Source organism: Monodelphis domestica, chromosome 7 (genome assembly GCF_027887165.1).
Source record: "Monodelphis domestica isolate mMonDom1 chromosome 7, mMonDom1.pri, whole genome shotgun sequence".
NCBI classification, from domain to species: Eukaryota; Metazoa; Chordata; class Mammalia; order Didelphimorphia; family Didelphidae; genus Monodelphis; species Monodelphis domestica.
Genome location: NC_077233.1, coordinates 247,404,522 through 247,426,991, shown reverse-complemented (window position 1 = coordinate 247,426,991; position 22,470 = coordinate 247,404,522). Strand labels below are relative to the sequence as shown.

General features: G+C 35.8%; 1 protein-coding gene across 1 annotated transcript in view; it reads left to right on the top strand.

Annotated features, from left to right (window-relative positions):
- TEK (TEK receptor tyrosine kinase) overlaps positions 1-22,470 on the top strand; it is a 141,809-nt gene that overhangs the window by 33,247 nt on the left and 86,092 nt on the right. The window contains exons 2-4 of the mRNA XM_001374814.5: positions 1,943-2,254; positions 9,969-10,079; positions 12,872-13,024. Of these exons, the coding sequence (XP_001374851.2) occupies positions 1,943-2,254; positions 9,969-10,079; positions 12,872-13,024 (576 nt within the window). The remainder of the gene's footprint in view (positions 1-1,942; positions 2,255-9,968; positions 10,080-12,871; positions 13,025-22,470) is intronic.

Below are 22,470 nucleotides of genomic sequence, written 5' to 3'. Positions count from 1 at the left end.
GGATAGCGTTCTTTCTCCTACATTCCTCTGGATTGTCCTGGGTCATTGCATTGCTATAATCTAGCTAATTTAGAAGAGGACATTTTTGTAGAAGCTCAATTTTAGAAGTGATCTCCCAGATATTCAGAATTTCCCTAGAACAGGAGAGTACAGATGACAATCATCTTGTGATATATCTATATGTTTTACAATAAGCATTTTGCCCAAGGGACTTCCTTCTAGCCTATGATTAACCCATGGAAGAACTTTGATTCATTTCATATCCCCTAGACGCTATCCAAGTATGATAGATGTGCTTGCGAATGTGTGGAAAAGAGTGAAAAAGAAATCAAGCATGAACCTCATATAGAAAGTTGATATAGAATTGGGGTCCTTGTGAGGTTTTTATGTTTTGTTCTGTTTGTTCTTTGGTATTCTGGTGAAACCTCCTGGACCCCTTCTCGGAATAATGTTTTAAATGAAAAAAATAAACATTTAAAAAGAAACCAATTATGTTGAAATGTATGTCAAAATATTTTTAAAATAGTTCCCAGACCATAAGATAAGAACCGCTAACACATAGGAAAAGCAGACAGTCTGTGTGGACAAACATAGTCTTGGAACCTCCTGGCCCAGTAAGAATATATATTATTAAATATTATTAAATTATTAAATAATACTAATAAAGTCAGAACAAAAGAAAGAACAAGAAAAGGAATCCATTTCTGTTATTAAAACTAGAATAATAAAGCCAGTGTCAGGGAATAAAAGGAAATATTTTGCCTAGTCTTACTTTTGTCTGTTCAATAAATTCTCAGTAGAGGATTTCTCCCGAATGCTGGAAACATTCCTCTAGATATGTAATCCATGGATTTAAAGCTGGAAATGTTCCTCAAAGTCATCTAGTCCAACTCTTTAATTTTATGGTTGAGAAAACTAAGGTCCAGAGTTGTCGAATGAGTTGTCCAAGATGAGATAGGCAGTAAGCATCACTGGAAGGATTTGAATTGAGGTCCTGCTATTACAGAGCTGGGCCTTTTTTCTATGAACTATGCCAGTTCACTTAATAATTCCAAGAGAGCAGTTTATTAAAATTATGGCTTTGCCATTGTTTTTCAATTATTTCAGTTACATCTGACAAAAATGAACAATAAACTCTTTGAGCTTCAAGTTTCAACAACTATTATTTGTTTTTATATGGCGTTTTATAAATAGCACTATCATTTATTAATCCCTCCATATCCATATAATGAATTAGGAAATATAAAACCATTTCAAAGGTAATTTTTTTATTATTAAACTAACTATATTCCTTACTTAATGAAATGCATTAAAGGGCAAGCACTTAATTGAAACTAGTTTGTATTCACACATCTGTCTCTTGTTTATATTTATTATATTGTATTTTTATAATTTGTTTTATATTACCTTATCTTATATTGTATTACTTTATTTTCTGCCTTGTAATTCTATCTCCTAAGCATCATAACCTGAAGCCAAGATTAATCATTAATTAATTTAGGCTTCCCTCATGCTGTTTTTCCTTTTAAAAGATGGACAGACCAAAATAAAAAAAAGTCCCTGATTCTTCTGTTAAATTTTTTTAAAAAAAAGAAAACAGTGTCTTCTAGGGAGGGAGATTTTAGGAAGGCAAATGTTATGTGGACTCATGTAATTTATAGATTGGTAGACTTTTCAGGTGCAGTTGGACCATGCATTATCTTCATAATCCTAATCAAAGACATTTATTAATTGTATGAATATATAATTTACTCAGTAGGAGTAACATATTTGCCTGGCAATAAATGGTGATCATCAATACCAAAATATCAAACCAACTACTTTTATAAATATTCAAACGTGGATGAAGCTCCATAGATACCATCAGGATGTGAACCCCAAATATTTGATCATTATGCTTCAACCACTGCTTCCTCTCACTGCACCTGTTTTTCCCCTCTAGGTAAAGTGAAAGCTGCAATGGATCTTATCCTGATCAATTCCTTGCCTCTTGTGTCTGATGGTGAAACATCTCTCACCTGTATAGCCACAGGCTGGCGTCCTCATGAACTCATCACTATAGGAAGAGATTTTGAAGCCTTGATGAACCAGCACCAGGAACCCTTGGAAGTTACACAAGATGAATCTAGAGAATGGGCTAAAAAAGTTGTGTGGAAGAGGGAAAAGGCTAGCAAGATCAATGGTGCATACTACTGTGAAGGCAAAGTCCGAGGCGAGTCCATAAGGATACGAACAATGAAGATGCGGCAACAAGGTAATGGCACTTCAAATAATAGCTGGATCAGGTCCAATTAGACCTGCATGAATTTATACATTGTCTTTGCAAAGGAAAATCATCATTTTGATATGAACATGAGAGAGGGCTACATTTTTGTTTGGTTGGTTTTTTCTACAGAGTACAAATAGACAGATGTAATAGCCTAAAGTAGCACTAAAACTTTTTGGACATGCTGTATTATTCTTTGGGGTGCATCAGGATGCTTGGTATTATGTGAATTTTGTTGTTTGTCATTTAGTCACTTTTCAGTTGAGTCTGACTCTTTGTGACCCCATTTAAGGTCTTCTTGACAAAAGTAACAGAGTGGTTTGCTGTTTCCATTTCCAGCTCATTTTACAGATGCTGATAATAATATTAATAACAATAATAATATATACATATAGTATGTGGTACAGGGGAGTGCCAAATAAATAACTGAATCACTGACATTTTCTCTGCATTGTACTTTTTAAAGTAAGGATCTGTGGCTATCCAGAGGGAACACGCAACCAGCATCCATTGGAAAGGATAAAAGGATATAGATTTAGAGTTAAAAGGGACCTTTGAGGTCATCTAATTCAACCTCTTCATTTTACATGTGAGGAAACTGACGTCCAGAAATTAAGTAACTTTCCCAAGGTCACACAACCCAGATCATATGACTCCAAGTCCATTTTCTCACATAGATTTCTTTGAAACCTCCAAGAGTTAACTAATTGGGAAATCTTAGGATTTAATTGAATGTACATCAAATCAATTTTTAGGTCAAAGGGAATGAAATCTCTACAGATGAAGGTCAGATTTATTTTATAAGATTATAGCATAGTCACCTCTAAGTGACATCAGGGTGAGTGGGAAAAAGGCACACCAGAAATTCCCAGGAATGCAGCTATTCAGCACTGGGCTGAGAAGGAAAAGAGGTTGAGAAAAGGGATGTTAGGTGTGCCAAAGCTATCACAGTTGAAAATTCAGCTCTATTTTTTTCCCTCACATCTGTCACCTTGGTTTGGCTGTGTGAAAAAGCTATGCTAAAGTTTCCATGCTCTCAGTGAAGAAAATCTAGGAATTATAGAACTACTGCATTAATGAAAAAGAATAGAAATAATAAATCCTCCCAATTCCTTGACTGATTGTTAATTATTACAATTTAATCTCCTCTAGTATCTCAACTAAAGGTAAGAATTAGATCCCTTGTATGTTCCATCCTAGAATCATGAAATTTTACAGCTCATAGAAACTTTAGAAATTATTTAGTCCATTTTAGAAATGAGGGGACAAAATTCCAGAGCAGTAAAATTATTTGTTCAAAGTAACATAGCTAGTTATTACTAGGAAGTAGGTAGGTTGAATACACAATGGCTAGAGAGCTAGGTCTATAATTAAGAAGCTTAAGTCCAAATCTAGCCTCAGACACTTACTAGTTGTGTGATCTTAAGCAAGTCACTTAATTTCTTTTTGCCTCAGTTTTATCAACCATAAAATGGGAATAACAATTCATACCTTCCAGGATTATTGTAAAGATCAAATGAGATAGTCTTTGTAAAAAAGAACTTAGCACAGGGTCTAGCACATAGTAGGTGCTATAAAATTCTAGTTATTATGATTGTTGTTATTGTTATCAAGGTTGGTATTTAAATCTGATTTTCCTGTTAGTATGGTATACAAGTTCTTCTGGAATACAGTTGAATCAACAATTCATTGATTGAACAAATATTTATTAAGTACCTATATGCCAGATGCTATGGTGGGGATTGATTTCACTAGTGCCTAGAAAAACGGTCTCTGGCCCCAAACTAAGGGGTCAGGTAAACATGGCTCAAGTTGGGACTTTAGGCCATAAATTCAAAGCACATTGAAATATGGGCCCAGTTTTTCCAAAGAGATTGTTTCAAATTTGTACTAGACTGATATAGACAGACAGATAGATTGATCGATCGATCGATCGATAGATAGATGGATGGATAAAGAATTTATTAAACATTCACTATGTGCCAGGAACTGTGCTAAATGCTGGGGACACAGATAAAAGCAAACAAGACCATCTCTACTTTCAAGGAGCTTACATCCTTTTTTTTTGTTTTTTTACATTTAAAAATTTAATTAATTTACTTGTTTGTTACATTGAAATACCCAATTAACGCCTTCCTTCTCTCTCCTCCCTCCATTAGAGAAGGCATCATTTGACAAAAAGGTACATGTATATATAAGATTATGTGCTTATTATTTCTATTTATCAGTTATTTCTTATGATATGGACATATACAAGTCATTCTTCAAACAATATTTCTATTTAATGAGGGAAAGCTATATATAAAGGGGAGTTGGAGTGGTATAAGAGAGATGCTGACCAGGGAGGGGAATCATTGATGAAGTGAGGAGAACTCCAGAGTGGAGTTTTCATAGACAGGCAATGAGGCAAGTGAGGAGAAAGAAGAGAATTCTGGAGAGATTCCAAGGGTGAGTAAGGTAAAGCATGGCTGGATTTTTTTCTCAAATTTCCCTGTTGTGAGCCTACATATCTTACAACAAAGATTTTTGGATGTTTGTATCCAAAGATAGAATTTCAAATAAGTACATAGAGCATTAGTCATTGTAGTTAATGTCTTTTGATAAGTACTGATACCATCTGATTGAAATCCAGGAGCTTTCAGTTTCTTACTGCTTAACAATTAAGAAATATCCATTAGCTAATTTTGTCCTACTGAATGATCATATCCATTTCATCAACAAGGAAACTGAGTCTTGTGGATAGCCCGCATGTTAGGACCCAGACTCATTTATTCCCAGTTCTGGGCTTTGTCCACTACATCACACTTCCTCTTTTTACCCAAGACTTGAAATGCCAATGTAACCAACTCATTAACCATTTTGGCAACACTTAAATGTTACTTGAAGTGTTCCAGAGTACCCAGCAAGGTAGAGTCAAAGGGACAAATGGATCTCTTTCCAAACCATTTCCTGAAATAAAGGGTAAGAGTTAAACTTGTGGGGCTGCCTCCCTGGATTTATTGTGTTCTTGGTACAAAGAACCTCTAAATAGGCACCTTCAGGCGAAGGTCTAGGTTAGTCTTACATCCTTAATTTTTTTGTAAGGCTAGTCAGGAGATCTAAATTCCATTATTAAATTTATAATACACTTGGTTGGATTCTTTACTAGTTCAGTACATTTGCCTTTCATTATAGTCTGTAAGGGATAAAAAAAAAACACCAGTCCTAAATGACCTGGAAAAATGAATTACTGAATTTTGGGGGGAAATATGAGGCTCTGAAGAGAATTCTAAATTCTTTTAGGAATGCTTGGTTATATTTCCTATGATTTTGGTTATTTTGGGCATACAAAGTACGTTAGTAAAATCAAAACCTTAAAAAATTATATAACATAATATGACACATCTGATAGAATGGCCCTGCCTTCTGGGACAAAACACTGACACATCATGTTAAATACTTAACATTTAGCTACACATAGTTCAACTGGCCTGCAAATGGAGGCAAATCTTGATTATTCCCAATGATAGAGAAAATAAGAATTACAATCTATATTTATTTAGTACTTTAAGGCACACATAGATTTTTCTTTTGACAAGTGTGGAAAATAATGCAAATATTATTTCCATTTGCAAATGAGGAAAGAGAGAGTCAAAGAAATTAATGAGGTGTCTTGTGTGATATAATTAGTATGTGTAGGAGTCGGGACTCCAGGCTTCTGATTCTAAGACTAGCATATCTTGAGTGCACTAGGAAATGGGGCCATTAGACATTACTTATCTTCCTTTCCCTGAGATATGACATTAGATGTTAAGGAGAATTACTCATTAGTGTCCATTTCTTTCTCTTTTTTTTGACCCTTAACTTCCATCCTAGAATCAATACTATGTATTGGTTCCAAGGCAGATGAGTGGAAAGGGTTAGGCAATGGGGGTTAAATGACTTGCCCAGGATCACACAGCTAGGAAGTGTCTGAGGCCAGATTTGAACCCAGGACCTGCCATCTCTAGGTCTGGCTCTGAATCCATCCACTGAGTCACTCAGTTGCCCCCTTAATGTGCATTTCTAATGTGTCTGGAATTGCTCTTGACCCACTTGTGGATAACTGGATATGATGATATATTACACATCAAATGATAATTTTTTCCTAGTTCATTCAATCACACACTACTTTCAGAATTATACAAAATCACTTCATTCATTCACATATCACCTATTTTGTACAATGCACTGGTTCAATGATAAAATAAAGGAGTGCAGTAAGGTGGGCAATGATGGATACTGGTATAGAGCAAAACCTCTAAGACGATACTTTCACACATCTATGTTGCAAAATATTACAGAAAACTCAGAGCATATTAACCAATAACATGACAAAAAGAGCGGCATATTCCTTTTCACTGCTGAGTATCGCTTATGAAAATTCCATTCAAGATATTCAAATGCCAAATTGGCTTAAATTGACTTAGGCACTCAACCTCTCTTGTCAATAAAATAGCCAATTGTGTTCAACCTTTGATAATATGTCAGCCAGCCCAATGGCATAGAGGATAGAATGCTGAACTTAAGAGTCTGGAAGACTTGGGCTCGAGTCCCCTCTCAGGTACTAACTAGCTGTTTGACTTTGGGTAATTCATTTCATTCTTTATCTATGAGGGCAATGGTTGAATGGCTTCTAAGGTCCTTTTCAACTGTAAAATTTTTAGGATTCAGGATTTAGATGTTAGATTCCCAAACACATCTAAATCCATATTCCATGTTCCAGAAAGTGATACTCCATGAAGCACAGGGACTTTGGCACAATTATAGAATTGTATTTTGTACTTGTAGAAGGGAAGGAGAAGTGAAGAGGCATTCATTAAGCTCTCTCTACGCTAGGCACTGTGCTAAGCACTTTATATATCCTCACAACCACCCTATGAGGTAGGTGCTATTATCATCCTCCTTTACAGTTGAGGAAACTGAGACAGCTAGTTATTTTGGTGACTTGCTTGATCATACAGATAGTGTCTGATTCTGGATTTGAACTCAGACCTTCCTGACTTCAGGTTCAGTGCTCTATCCACTGTACCTCTTTAATACTTGTGACATTTAACTACTAGCCTCCAATTCTAACACTAAAAACACTTAAAACATCAAAATTAGCAAATTACTTCTAATTGAATCATCTTCTGAAAGTTATCATATTATATATATTTAAATTTTATTTAATTGATTAAGAGCATTTTCCATGGTTACATGATTTATGTTCTTTCCCTCCCCTCTTTCCACCCCCCTCACATAACCAACATGCAATTCCATTTGATTTTACATGTGTCATTGATCAAGACCTATTTCCATATTGTTGATATTTGCACTAGGGTGATTGTTTAGACTAGTATCCATCCCCAATCATATCCCCATTGGCCCATGTGATCAAGCAGTTGTTTTTCTTCTGTGTTTCTACTCCCACAGTTCTTTCTCTGGTTGTGGATAGAGTTCTTTCTCATAAATCCCTCTGAATTGTTCTGGATCATTGCATTGCTACTACTAGAGAAGTCCATTACATTTGATTTTATCACAGTGTATCAGTCTCTATGTACAATGTTTTCCTGGTTCTGCTTCTCTCACTCTGCATCACTTCCTGGAGGTTGTTCCAGTTCACATGGAATTCTTCCATTCATTATTCCTTTGAGCACAATAGTATTCTATCACCAACATATACCACAGTTTGTTCAGCCATTCCCCAACTGAATGGCATCCCCTCGTTTTCCAAGTTTTGCCACCACAAAGAGCGCAGCTATAAATTATATTATATTTAAATTATAGTATCACCTATAGGAAATATAAGATTAAAAATGTGTATAGCCATTGACTATTTTCCTAAAATTCTTAAAGCATATTTGTGTGATAGCAGCAAAGTAATAGTGGAAAGTACACTAGTAAATCAGGAATTGAGAGACCTAGGTTCAAGACTGCTGCTAATTCAGTATGTATGTTACTGTATTATCTCTCTGAATTGTTTTCTCCTTGGCAGTTGATTATCTCTAGGGTCCCCTTGAGCTCTAACATTCCATGACCTCATAATAAAAAGATCCATATATTAACTTTTAGCAGAAATATCAGTCTGGCATAAAAACCTAGTCAGGGAGTATTTAGCCACTATTGAAGATGTTTGGAGGTTCTTAGGGAAAACTGCTCAGGAAAAAAGGAGAGAAACCAAGAAGGGAAAAAAGCAGCATTTGAACTCTGATTTGACTAATGCCTTGATTTAATCGAACCCGTCTGCCTGTGAACATAGGTCTCACATAACACAAAGTTATCGATACTTAAAAGATTCCAAGTTAGCAGATTCAGAAAACATCATACACAGTAACAGCAATACTGCATGATGAACAACTGTGAATGACCTAGCTAGTCACAGTGATCTAAGGCAATCCCAAAGACTCATAATAAAAAATATCATCAGTCTCCAGAGAAAGAACTAATAATCTAAATACAATATTTTACTTTCTTTCTTCATTTTTTTTTGGTTCAAGATCTCTTCCACAAAATGACTAATACAGATTGTTTTTTTAAATTTCACATATGAAATTTATTTTGGATTGCTTACTGCCTCAGAGATAGGGAAAGGGAGTTAAGGGAGGAAGGAGGAATGAATTTGAAAGTTTTTAAAAAGAATGTTAAAATTGTTTTTACATGTAATTGGGGGAAAGTAAAATATTATTTTTTAAAAGTTACCAAGTTAAAAATACATTGGAACCAAGCCCATTGGGGAATCCAGGTTCTTTTCTAAAACACAATGTGGAAAGGAAAAAGTCCCACAGTAAACTAAACAACGTTCTTACAAAAGAGCAGATAATTTAAACAAAGCACATAGAAAGTACCAATGAAAATTAAATATCCAAGGCAGGTTTCTCATGGAACCAGACCTGGGTCATAAATTAGCAAAGAGAAACTGATATGGCTGGCGAAATGAAGTTCCTTCATCAACACTGGTGAAGGAATATAATCCGGATGGTTTTCAACTCTTTTAACCATCTCTAGAACAGTATTTAGATTGGCTAATTCCCATAACTACTAGTAACCCATGTGCTCAAAGTGATGATATCTATTGAATTTTGCCCTGTTATATGGTCACAGTCTTTACCTCTACCCTAGCCACTGCCCTGTGGTCACAAGTAAAGTGATACAAATTAGTGTTACTGGATCACGGTATATAAAAAAGCAACTCAAAGCATCTCTTAGATTTACAAAGGGCAACATATTAAGTAAATGTCAATTGTTTTCTTAGTCTGTTTTCAGAAGTGTGAGAGGCAGGAAAGTGCTAAGAATAAAACATTTCTCTGTGGGGTAAAGGGGGCTAAGCACCTTACTTATATGGCCACATAAGTGGGTGTTCAAAGTTTTTTTTTTTTAAACCCTTACCTTCCATCTTGGAGTCAATACTGTGTATTGGCTCCAAGGCAGAAGAGTGGTAAGGGCTAGGCAATGGGGGTCAAGTGACTTGCCCAGGGTCACACAGCTAGGAAGTGGCTGAGGCCAGATTTGACTTGTTTTTGTTTTTAAGCACTTTTAATACCCTGTTCTGCACAAATTGAACTGAGAGATGCTTCACTTTATACAAATGAGTCCAACAATTGAAATCTTGATTAATCACATAATATAGCTGAGATTGAAAAATTCAGATAATCTGGAATGAACATGGAATTAATGTTGATACCTTTTTTTGTTGTTGTTGAAGCTTCCTTCCTTCCGGACACCTTAACTATGACTGTGAACAAGGGAGACTATGTGAATATTTCTTTCAAAAAGGTATTAATAAAGGAAGAAGATGCAGTAATTTATAAAAATGGTAAGTAGGGCGTTCAAATCTATTTTATGGATTACTTCGGGCAAAATAAAAACAAGAAAAACAAAACAAAAAGCAAAAATATCACCATGACCAACATTCTGATGATGAATTTCTCTTTACTTAGCCAGATTGGATATTCAATGGCAGACACAATTAATTTCATCTGTTTCATATATGACATTTTTTTCTAGTTTGGTAAGAAAGTCTAGTCAGAGTTTGTGCTCCACTGGTATACTGAGAGATTGCCTTCTTGTCAGAGTAGAATTGCAGTCTTTAAGTGATACCAAATACTATTTCTTTCTGCTTCAAAAGTCCATCTTTTTTTAACACTAACATTGGTTGGGTCATGCTATTTGGAGCATCTAAAATGCAATCTAAAATGAATCAAGACACTAGTGACCCAAAATATGGTGGAAAGATGCATGGTGGGTATAAGTAGGTTCCAATATATTACCAAGGAGGGTGTACAAAAATGGAGAGCTATAAGAAATTTCATCAAAGGGAAATGTGACTTGAAAAGAAATTGGGCCAGATATGCATTAAAAATGTGAGACAACAAGATGGCCAGTTCCAGTGTGACACACATCTCTGACTGATTAAAAAAAGCAGAGAAAGGACTCTAGTACTATAGTTAGACTCTCTATGAATAATTTGTTGAAAGAAAAGGACAAGAATATAAAGTGGAAAGTGGTCAATAATTTCAATTATTATAATAAGGCTTAAATGGGATCTATTGGATTTGTCTGCAAAAAGATCACTAGTGACTTTAAAGAGGTATTTATTGAATGGTGAAGATGGATGGTCAGATTAAAGATGGAAGGTAAAGATGAAGAGAATAATGAAGAGCATTAACTAGTCTGTCTAGACATTTGGCAGTCAAGAATATAGAGATAGAATGGTAACTCAAGGACATAGAAGTTATAGAAAAGATCCCATTTGTTTGTTAGATTTGTTTTAAAGAATGGGAATTCATAAACATGTTCATCTGCAAAGGGGAAGGGAATAATAGAGAGGGAGAGATTGAAGATGAACCAATCAGTAAATATTGGGTTCCTGTTACATGTCAGACACTATACTAGGAACTGGGGATACAAAGATAAACATGGGACAGTACTTTCCTTCAAGGTGCTTCCATTCTATCAATAAAGACAATATAGAAAAAGAAAAGGGAAAATGAAGATGAAGATGAAGTAAGGTAGAAGAGAAAGGGGAAAAGGAGATAATTAACAAAGCAATGTTTTAGAGAAATAGGATTAAGGGTACTAGTAGAGGCTTAGTATTAGTAATGAAGAAAATTGACTCATCCTCTGAGATTATAGGGAAGGAGAGACATTATAAGAAACAGAGTGTCTAAAGTGTTTGTATAAGTCTCTTGATGTATGACAAAAACAATGCTTTAGTTTTGAAATAATATTTATTTAGAATTATCATCCCTCTATATTCCCTTGTGATAGAGCAGATAGGCAAGAAGAGACTGAATAAAAATATTAAATTGACTAAATTAAATTGACTAAAATATTAAAAATTCATTAAATGGTTTGCTCACTCATAAAGCATTTATCTACTCAGCACCTATAAAATGCAGAACACTGTCCTGGAGTAAGTACAAGGTTTACATATGAGATAGTCTCTTTTCAGAAAATCATGCTTGGATATTCCCATGGACATCTGCCCTCATGGAATTTATAGTCTAATAGAGACATAAGTCACTGAAACAGGTAGTCATACCATACACATATTAAATTTGAAAACAAAATGATATGTAATGTTCATAAGGAAAAGTCCTTAAAAACAGAGGTATAGTGAAGATTTTCAGGTCACGAATGGTGGCAGTTTAGGGGGCAATATAAAACATTAGTATAGTGAAACATTAGTATAGATTATATGGCCAAGGTTTGGATATTGAAGGAAGTAAAGCTAAAGGAGGGAAGATGGATATGTCAATGGACCAGAGCATACATTAAGGAGAAAGTTAGGTTTAGTGTGAGTAAAAGAAGTAAAAGTTGTTTTTGGAAAGTGGAATTTCAAAATTTAAGATCTTAGAAATGGGAAAGACCAGGGTATGATGTGTTGTTTTGTGTCTGAGGTGAAATGGAAGAGGAGATAACTAGAGTGGGATGGGTTGAAGAATTAAATGTAGTCAGGTTGCTTAAAAGCATTGTTGAAGTGAATGGTGTAGAGCCATGTTGGTAAAGCTATGGCACATATGCCAGAGGAGGCTACTTCCCTCTTCCTCTACACTATGCGTGAGGACATTTTTCACTTCACCTCCACCTCTTCCCAGCAGATCGACAGGAAGGCTTCCTCCCTTCCCTGTCTGGGGCGTATATGCTGTATGAGGATGTAGTTTGGGCACTCAGTCTCTAGAAGGTTCAGCATCACTGGTGTAGACTATGAAAATGAATTTAGGAGAAAAAATGAACAGAATTGTACCAAAATCATTGAGTTAGTTAGGAGTTTGAATGACAGTAGGTGAAGACAATAAGGATAGATAGAACCCAATGTAAATTAAATGTACCACCCCCTATTTCAGCTCTCCTTTGTATATGAAAATGCTCATCTTATTTGTTGTTATTAAGATCAGAATGAAAAAAATAAATGGATTGCAGGGACCATTTTTCTACTGTAGATAGAAGAATAAACTCAATATTCTCATTCTTTCCCATATCTACAGCATGATGCCATATCTTTTCATTAATGGATATATGACATTTTTTAAAGAGCAGACCATTTTAGAGCCTTGAAATGGTGTTATTGCCTAGTCAAATTGTTCTGTGGAACTTTTTCCCCAGGGTCTTTCATTCACTCAGTACCTAAGCATGAAGTCCCTGATATGCTAGAAGTCAACGTGATGAATACTCAGCCTCAGGATGCTGGTGTCTACTCAGCCAGGTACATAGGAGGAAATCTCTTCACCTCAGCCTTCACCCGTTTGATAGTTCGAAGTAAGTTTCTAATTGGCAAATGACTTATATAGTTTTTGGCAATGTGGATCCAAGATGAGGGTCAGCAGTTGTTTTTCTGACTATGTCTAACATCTAATTAAACATAGTACATTGATGTCATAAAGCTCCTCAAATTAATCAAATTTTCTCCTTCCTAAATTGTGACTTTTGATCATAAAGAAAATAAACATTAGAATCAATGAAACCCCTTTTTGTTCCTGATGCCATGAAATAAAAATGAGTAATGAGTATCACAGATATGTTTATATATATAATTAGGAACATAAAGCTAAAGCTAACCAGGGAGACTTGGCTTCCAGTCCTATCTCTAATGTATACTGGATTGTGATGCTGGACAAGTAACTTAACCTCTTTATGCCTTTGACAAATGACCAAGAAGATGATGACCTGCATTATATCAGGTCTATGAAGACAATGTAGAGACTCAGGTTCTACTCAAGGCATTTTTCCTGCATTTGCCTCACCGTGAAGACCAGGTCGATGGTGCTGCGATCTGGTCGGAAGCCACATTGTGATTCAGGCAGGTTCTGCTGTGAAACAGATGACAGGAGTCTGTTGAGTATAACACGGGCCAGGATCTTTCCAGCAGTGGAGAGTAGTGAGATGCCTCTGTAGTTGTCACAGGCTGCTCGTGCCTTTGTTCTTGTATAGGGCTACGGTGGAGGCATCTCTGAGTTCTGGGGGCATGTCTTCCTCTTCCCATATGCTGGTCAGCACTATGTGGAATGCCTGGAGCACCTTTCCATTTAAGGCCTTGTACACCTCGGTTGGGATCCTGTCTTTACCGGGTGCCTTGCCTGCACTCATTTGTTTAATGGCTTTTTGGACTTCCTCTATTGAAGGAGGGACGTCAAGTTGTTCAATGGAGTGGTTTTGGGGGATCTGGTCAAGGGCGCTGCATTATGCATTAGGAAAGGGAGTTCTCTTATGTCAGGATTCCCTATATTGGTGAAATAATGGGTCCAGTTCCTATCTGCATTGTACCAGTTTTATCCTAAAGTTGCTTCACAAATAACAGATGTACTCAATATGACACTATGTGAGAAAGTATAACTTTCTCTCCTCCATCAGTGCCTTCTAAACAATGAAGCTAAGCTTAGAAGTCCATGTACTTGCCTCCAACATATCTACTATTCCACTGGTAATTCCTCTGATTCTGAAATGTGTATCTTTACAATCCATGAGAATAGCTTGACTTTACACTCTACTATGTGAACATATGGTTTCTTAAAATATAAAAATCAAAAGGGTTTTAATATGATTGGGAGAGATATAATTCCTACTTGGCTGGGGGAGAAAAAATGGCTACTTATCACCAGTTTATCCAGTGTTCTGTAATCATTCTCTCCCTTTTCCCTATGATGCCACCCTAACAGTCCTTCACTATTAGATTAGCCCCCCAAATGACGTATGATTTGATATCACCAAAAGAACATTATACATAGTAATGACAATATTGTAATGATGATTAACTATGAAAGATTTAGCTACTCTAATCAAGACTATGATCCAAGACAATTCCAAAGGACCAATGATAAAAAATGCTATCCATCTCCAAAGACAGACTCAATGAATTCTGAGTGCATATTGAAGCATACCTTTTAAATGATAATTTTCTTGAGATGTACATGCCTGTGTTTTCTTTTGTAACATGATTAATATGGAAATACATTTTTATTGGCTTCACATATATAATCTTGCCTTCTCATGAGGTGGGAGAGGGAAGGAAAGCAGAGAACTTGGAACTCCAAATTAATGTTAAAAAATTTACATGTAATTGGGAAATAGTTAACAAAAAAATTTCAAAATGTATATTTTTTTAAAAATCTTAATCCCAACAGTCCCACTATCACAAGTGAAGACTGTAATTTGGGTCAGGTTGATAGGTAATAGAGGAATAAGTAAAAAAGCAGAACTTTAACTTCAGCTTTATATCAATTGAACAATACAAAACATGTATTTAATAACTGCTACCATGTAGAGTACAACTGTGCTAGGTGGGGTTGGGATACAATGTATAGATAAGGAATAATAACTTCATCATGGATCTCATAATCTAATATGGAGGCTGTGACAAATAAAAATAATAGCTGACATTTATATAGCACTTTATAATTTTTGCAAATATTTCATTTGAAGTTTAGAAAATTCCTGTGAGGTAGGTACCGTTATTATTCCCATTTTATAGATGAGTGGACTGAGGGTAAGAAAAGATAAATAACATGGCTGGGGCACACATAACTTTAGTATAAAATAATATATGTTAAGTATATAACTGTAGAAATAAAATACTTTGAAGTAGCTAGGTGACACAGTGGATAGAGTGTTGGACCCAAGATCAGGAAGTCCTGAGTTCATATCTAACTTCAGTCACTTACTAGTTGTGGGACCCTATGCAAGTCATGTGATCCCTTTTCACTTGTTTCCTCAACTGCAAAATGGGGATGATAATAATAATATCTATTTTGGAGGGTTGTTGTGAAAAACAAATGAAATATTTCAAATCACTTAGCACAGTGCCTGGCACATAAAAGAGTGCTATCTATTGGGGGGTGGGAGAGAGTAAAGACTTCCCAGAGAAGGATGAATGGGGATTAGGATCTAAAGGATAGTGGAGAGGAAAAAGATATTCAAGATATAGGGAACTGTGAGAAGAAGCAGAGAAGAAAATATGGAGGACATATGAGAGAGAGAGAGAGTAGTCCAGAGTGATTAGAACATAAAAGCGATGTAGAGGCATAGTATAAGATGAAGCTGGCTGAGGAGAACTACAGAGGATAGAGGGGTTCACATTCCTGGCAAAAGAATGTGAACGTTACTTAGTAAGCACTAGGGAGCCATTAACAGACTTTGAATTTGGGAGTGACATAGTCAGATTTATTCAAGAAGTCTGACAGTGATATGAAGGATACCTTGGAGGCTCAGAGAAGGAAACTTGGAGACCTGTGAGGAAGCTATTGTTATGGTCTGCGAGGGTAATCTGGAGACCTGAGGTAGTAGGATAGTGGTAGTGGGAAAAAGAGGAGGAAATAGATATAAGATCTGTTTGAGGAGTGGACTCAATAGGACCCGATAGCTAAGTGGATATAAGATATTCAAAAGCATAATGGGCTTCCTCAGGAAGTTACTGAGAGAGAAGAGTCAAAGCAAACTTAAAGGCTACAAATAGAGGAGACAAGGAAGACAGCACCTCCACAGAAATTGTTAAGCAAGAAATAAAAGAAGACTTAAGGGAAAGATATTGTAAGGTTGCTTTTGGACATGTTGAATTTAGAATGCTATGGATATCTTAGGTGGAAACATCCTATAGATGACTATGGACATGGGTATGGATCTCAGGAAAGAGATCAGAACAAAACATTTAAAGTCGAAGATTTAGAGTCAGGGGACTTGAGTATGAAGCACTTTACAACAATTAATTCATTTGATCCTTACTGCAACCCTGGGAGGTAGGCATTATTACTATTCTCATTCTACAGATGAGGAAACTGAGGCAGCGGTTAAGTGACTTGCCCAAGGTCACACAGCTAGATAGTATCTGAGGCTGGATTTGAACTCAGGTTTTCCTGACTTCAAGATGGGTGTTCTATCTGCAGGGCCACCTTGTTGTTTCAAATATATAATGGGGTTTCTCAGGAGATAGTACCTATACTCCCTTCTGCCCTGCTTATGACTGGAGCTCATCAATGGTTGTATAACTACTTGTCATATATGTTGCAAAAGGGATTCTATTTCTGATAAAGGTTGAACCTGATGCCCTCTGAGGTCCCATCCAACAATAAGATTCTGTCCTTTTGTAGCCCTTTATCCAATATATTCCTCTTATAAAACTGCCCATTGTTGTGGTTGGGTGAAAACAAAGTGTCACAAATCCAGAAGCTTTCTTTCATCTCCCCGGTCTGCGCCCATTTGTTTGATGGAGTAAATCAACTGCAGTAAAGTTTCCAAACAGTCACTAATAAATAGGGCAGAATTGGTTCCTTTGTCTGTATTAGGATAAAGTATTTGTTCTCAGACATTTGGGGTCTGGCTAAGTGGTAAACTACAAGACATGGTGCTATACTGACAGTTTTCCTGATTATTTTAGAGTGAGCTGTGATAACAATGAGTTCTGTCTAAATTTAATAACATTCATGGCCAGGGATTTTGTCAGCTATGGGCAAAAGGCCAGTCCTACTACTCTAAGAATGGACAAAAATATTGGCTCTATTCTGATGCGTTGTGAGAACTTGGCCAGAACTGGTCACGCAAGCCACACTTTATTTTTATTTTTTAATGTTTTTTTTTTTAATTTAGTCAATTTAGAACATTATTCTTTGGTTACAAGAATCATATTCTTTCCCTCCTTCCCCTCTACCCCTACCCTTCCTGTAGCCCACGTGCAATTCCACAGGGAATTACATGTGTCCTTGATCAGAACCTATTTCCATGTTGTTGATGTTTGCACTAGGATGTTAATTTAGAGTCTACATCCCCAATCATATCCCCCTTGACTCATGAAATCAAGCAGTTGTTTTTCTTCAGTGTTTCTACTCCCACAGTTCTTCCTCTGAATGTAAATAGTATCCCTTCTCATAAGTCCATCAGAAATGTCTTGGATCATTACATTGCTGCTAGTAGAGAAGTCCATTACATCCGATTGTGCCACAGTGTATCAGTCTCTGTGTACAACGTTTGCCTTATTCTGCTCCTCTCACTCTGCATCAATTCCTGGAGGTCATTGCAGTTCACCTGGAATTCCTCCACTTTGTATATTCCTTTGAGTACAACAGTATTCCATCACCAACAGATACCAGAATTTGTTCAGCCCTTCCCTAATTGAAGGGCATCCCCTCATTTTCCAATTTTTTGCCACCACAGAGAGCAAGACTATGAATATTCTTGTACATGCATTTTTCCTTATTATCTCTTTGGGGTACAAACCCAGCAGTGCTATGGCTGGGTCAAAGGGCAGACAGTCTTTTAGTGCCCTTTGGGCACTATTTCCCTCCAAATTTCCCTCCAAAATGGTTGGATAAATTCACAACTCCACCAGCAATGCATTAATGTCCCCACTTTGCCACATCCTGTCCAGCGTTCATTACTTTCCATTGCTGTCATGTTAACCGATCTGCTAGGTGTGAGGTAGAACCTCAGAGTTGTTTTGATTTGCATCTGTCTGATTATAAGAGATGTAGAACACTTTTTCATGTGCTTATTAATAGTTTTGATTTCTTTGACTCAAAATTGCCTATTCAGGTACCTTACCCATTTATCAATTGGAGAATGGCTTGATTTTTTGTACAATTGATTAAGCTCTTTATAAATTTTAGTAATTGGACCTTTTTCAGAGGTTTTTGTAATGAAGATTGTTTCCCAATATGTTGCTTCCCTTCTAATTTTGGTTGCATTAGTTTTATTTGTACAAAACCTTTTTTATTTTATGCAATAAAAATTATTTATTTTACATTTTGTGATTTTTTTCTAGCTCTTTCTTGGTCTTAAAGTCTTTCCTTTCCCAAAGATTTGACATGTATACTATTCTGTGTTCACCTAATTTATTTAGTTTCCTTCTTTATGTTCAAGATATTCACCCATTCTGAGTTTATCTTGGTGTACGGTGTGAGATGTTGATCCAAACCTAATCTCTCCCATACTATCTTCCAGTTTTCCCAGCAGTTTTTATCAAATAGTGGATTTTGGTCCCCAAAGCTGAAATCTTTGGGCTTATCATAGACTGTCTTGCTGAGGTCACTTACCCCAAGTCTATTCCACTGATCCTCCTTTCTGTCTCTTAGCCAGTACCATATTGTTTTGATGACCACTGCTTTATAGTATAGTTTAAGATCTGGTACTGCTAGGCCACCTTCCTTCACATTCTTTTTTCATTATTTCCCTGGATATCCTTGATCTTTTGTTCTTCCAAGTGAACTTTGTTATGTTTTTTTTCTACTTCAGTAAAAAAAAAGTTTTTTGGTAGTTCGATGGATATGGCACTAAATAAGTAAATAAGTTTGGGTAGGATGGTCATTTTTATTATATTATCTCATCCTACCCATGAGCAGTTAATATTTTTCCAATTGTTTAGATCTAGTTTTAATTGTGTGGAAAGTGGTTTGTAGTTATGTTCATATAGTTCCTGTGTTTGTCTCAGCAGATAGATTCCCAAGTATTTTATATTGTCTCGGGTGATTTTAAATGGAATTTCTCTTTCTAATTCTTGTTGCTGAACTATGTTGGAGATGTATAGAAATGCTGATGACTTATGTGGGTTTATTTTGTATCCTGCAACTTTGCTAAAGTTGTTGATTATTTCAACTAGCTTTTTAGTTGATTCTCTAGGATTCCTCAAGTAGACCATCATATCATCTGCAAAGAGTGATAGCTTGGTCTACTCATTGCCCATTTTTATACATTCAATTTCTTTTTCTTCCCTAATTACTACTGCTAGTGTTTCTAGTACAATGTTAAATAATAGAGGTGATAATGGGCATCCTTTTTTTGAGTCCTTATTGGGAAGGCTTCTAGTTTATCCCCATTGCAGATGATGTTTGCTGATGGTTTTAGATAAATACTGTTTATTATTTTTAGGAAAGGACCTTCTATTTCTATACTTTATAGTATTTTCAATAGGAATATGTGTTTTATTTTGACAAAGGCTTTTTCTGCATCTATTGAGATAATCATGTGATTTTTGTTGATTTGCTTGTTGCTATGGTCAATTATGTGGATGGTTTTCCTAATATTGAATTGAATAATCGAACCATCCTTGCATTCTTGGTATAAATCCCACCTGATCCTAATGAATAACCCTCGTGATAACTTGCTGGAGTCTTTTTGCTAGTATTCTATTTAAGATTTTTGCATCTATGTTCATTTAGGAGACTGGTCTGTAGTTTTCTTTCTCTGTGTTTGACTTGCCTGGCTTTGGAATCAGTACCATATTTGTGTCATAAAAGGAATTTGGTAGAACTTCCTCTTTGCTTATTATGTCAAAATTTTCATATAATATTGGGGTTAGTTTTTCTTTGAATGTTTGATAGAATTCACTTGTGAATCCATCAGGCCCTAGTGATTTTTTCTTAGGGAGTTCTTTGATGGCTTGTGCAATTTCTTTTTCTGATATGGGATTAAGAATTCTATTTCTTCTTCTGTTAGTCTAGGCAATTTATATTTTTGTAAATATTCATCCATATCACCTAGATTGCTATATTTGTTGCCATATAATTGGGCAAAATAGTTTTTAATGATTGCCTTAATTTCCTCTTCATTGGAGGTGAGGTCTCCCTTTTCATCTGTGATACTGTTAATTTGGTTTTCTTTCCTTTTTTATTAGATTGACCAGTATTTTGTCTATTTTGTTTGTTTTTTTTTTCCCAAAATACCAGCTTCTAGTCTTATTTATTAGTTCAATAGTTCTTTCACTTTTGATTAATTTCTCCCTTAATTTTTAGGATCTCTAATTTAGTTTTCATGTGGGGATTTTTGATTTGTTTGTTTGCTAGTTTTTTGATTTGCATGTCCAATTCATTGACCTCTGCCCTCCCTAATTTATTAATATATGAACTCAAAGATATTAATTTCCCCCTGAGTACTGCTTTGGCTGTATCCCATAGATTTTGAAAAGATGTCTCATTATTGTCATTTTCTTCAATGAAATTATTGTTTCTATGATTTGTTCTCTAATTGATTTTGGAGAATCATATCATTTAATTTCCAATTAATTTTTGATTTGGCTCTCCATTTACCCTTACTGATCATTATTTTTATTGCCTTATGATATCAAAAGGTTGCATTTATTATTTCTGCTTTTCTGCATGTTTGCCATGTTTTTATAAACTAGGACATGGTCAATCTTTGTGAATGTACCATGTGCTGCTGAAAGGGAGGTGTATTCTTTTTTGTCCCTATTCATTTTTCTCCATATATCTATTAACCCTGATTTTTCCAAGATTTCATTCACATCTTGTACCTGTTTCTTATTTATTTTTTTTCTTTGATTTATCTAAATTTGATAGTGGTAGGTTCAGGACTGCCCCTAGTACAGTTTTACTATCTATTTCCTCCTTCAACTCCACTAGTTTCTCCTTTAGAAATTTGGATGCTATACCATTTGGTGCATACATGTTGATTACTGATATTTCCTTATTGTCTATACTGCCTTTTATCAGGATGTAGTTACCTTCTCTATCCCTTTTAATCAGATCTATTTTTACTTTGGCTTTGTCAGATATCGTGATTGCAACTCCTGCCTTCTTTCTCTCAGTTTAGGCCCAATAGGTTTTGCTCCAACCTTTAATTCTAACCTTGTGAGTTACCCACTTCAGGTGTGTTTCTTGCAGACAACATATGGTAGGATTTTTATTTTTAATTCACTTTATTTGTTTTCATTTTATGGGTGAGTTCATCCCATTCATGTTCAAAGTTATGATTGCCACTTGTGTATTCCCCAGCATTTTGATATCCTCTCCTAGTTTTGTCCTTTCTTCTCTTGCTATATCCTTTTAAACCAGTGGTTTTCTTTTAATCGGTCCCCTTAATCCCCACCCTTAATAAGATTCCCTTTCTGCCCCCTCCCTTTTTGTTCCCTTCTTATTTTTTAAGGATCCAAGTTCTCTCTCCCTTCCCTTTCCCTCCCTTTTTGTACTCCCTGTCCCCCTGCCCCCTTCGTTTTCCCTTCTTACTTTCCCTGTAAGGTAAGATAGAATTCAGTACCCTAAATCTAGATGTTCTTCCTTCTCAGAATTTATTTCACTGAGAGTAAAGTTTAAGTATTACCTATTAGCCCTCTCTCTCCTCCTTTTTTTTTTAAACTCTTATCTTCTGTTGACTCCAAGGCAGAAGAGTGGTAAGGTCTAGGCAACGAGGGTCAAGTGACTTGCCCAGGGTCACACAGCTAGGAAGTGGCTGAGGTCAGATTTGAACCCAGGACCTCCCGTCTCTAGGCCTGGCTCTCAATTCACTGAGCTACCCAGCTGCCCCCTCTCTCCTTCTTTTAAAAGTATTCTTCCCCTTCCCTTCCCATGTGTATCTTTGGGTGATAAAGAGTATCCTATTTATTTTATTTCTTCAAGTATTTCTTGGTGCCATTTTTGATTTCCCCCACCCTTTTTTCTTTTTTTTCATATCATCTTATAGTACTTATTTTCCCAATCTCTTCCTGTCAATGATTCCTCTAATTACTATAACATTGAATATAATTTTTGAGAGTTACAAATAACATTTTCCCAATATAAATAATTTGATCTTATTGAAGCCCTTAAAGAAGAAAGTTTGAATAAAAAAACATTTTTTTCCTTTTCCCTCTCTTTCTTATTCATCTTTTCTTATTTATCTTATTTATCTTTCTTATTTATCTCTTGATCTTTGTGTTTGGATATCAAACTTTCCACTAAGTTTTGGTCTTTTTTTACAAATACTTGGAAATCTTCTATTGTGCTGAATGC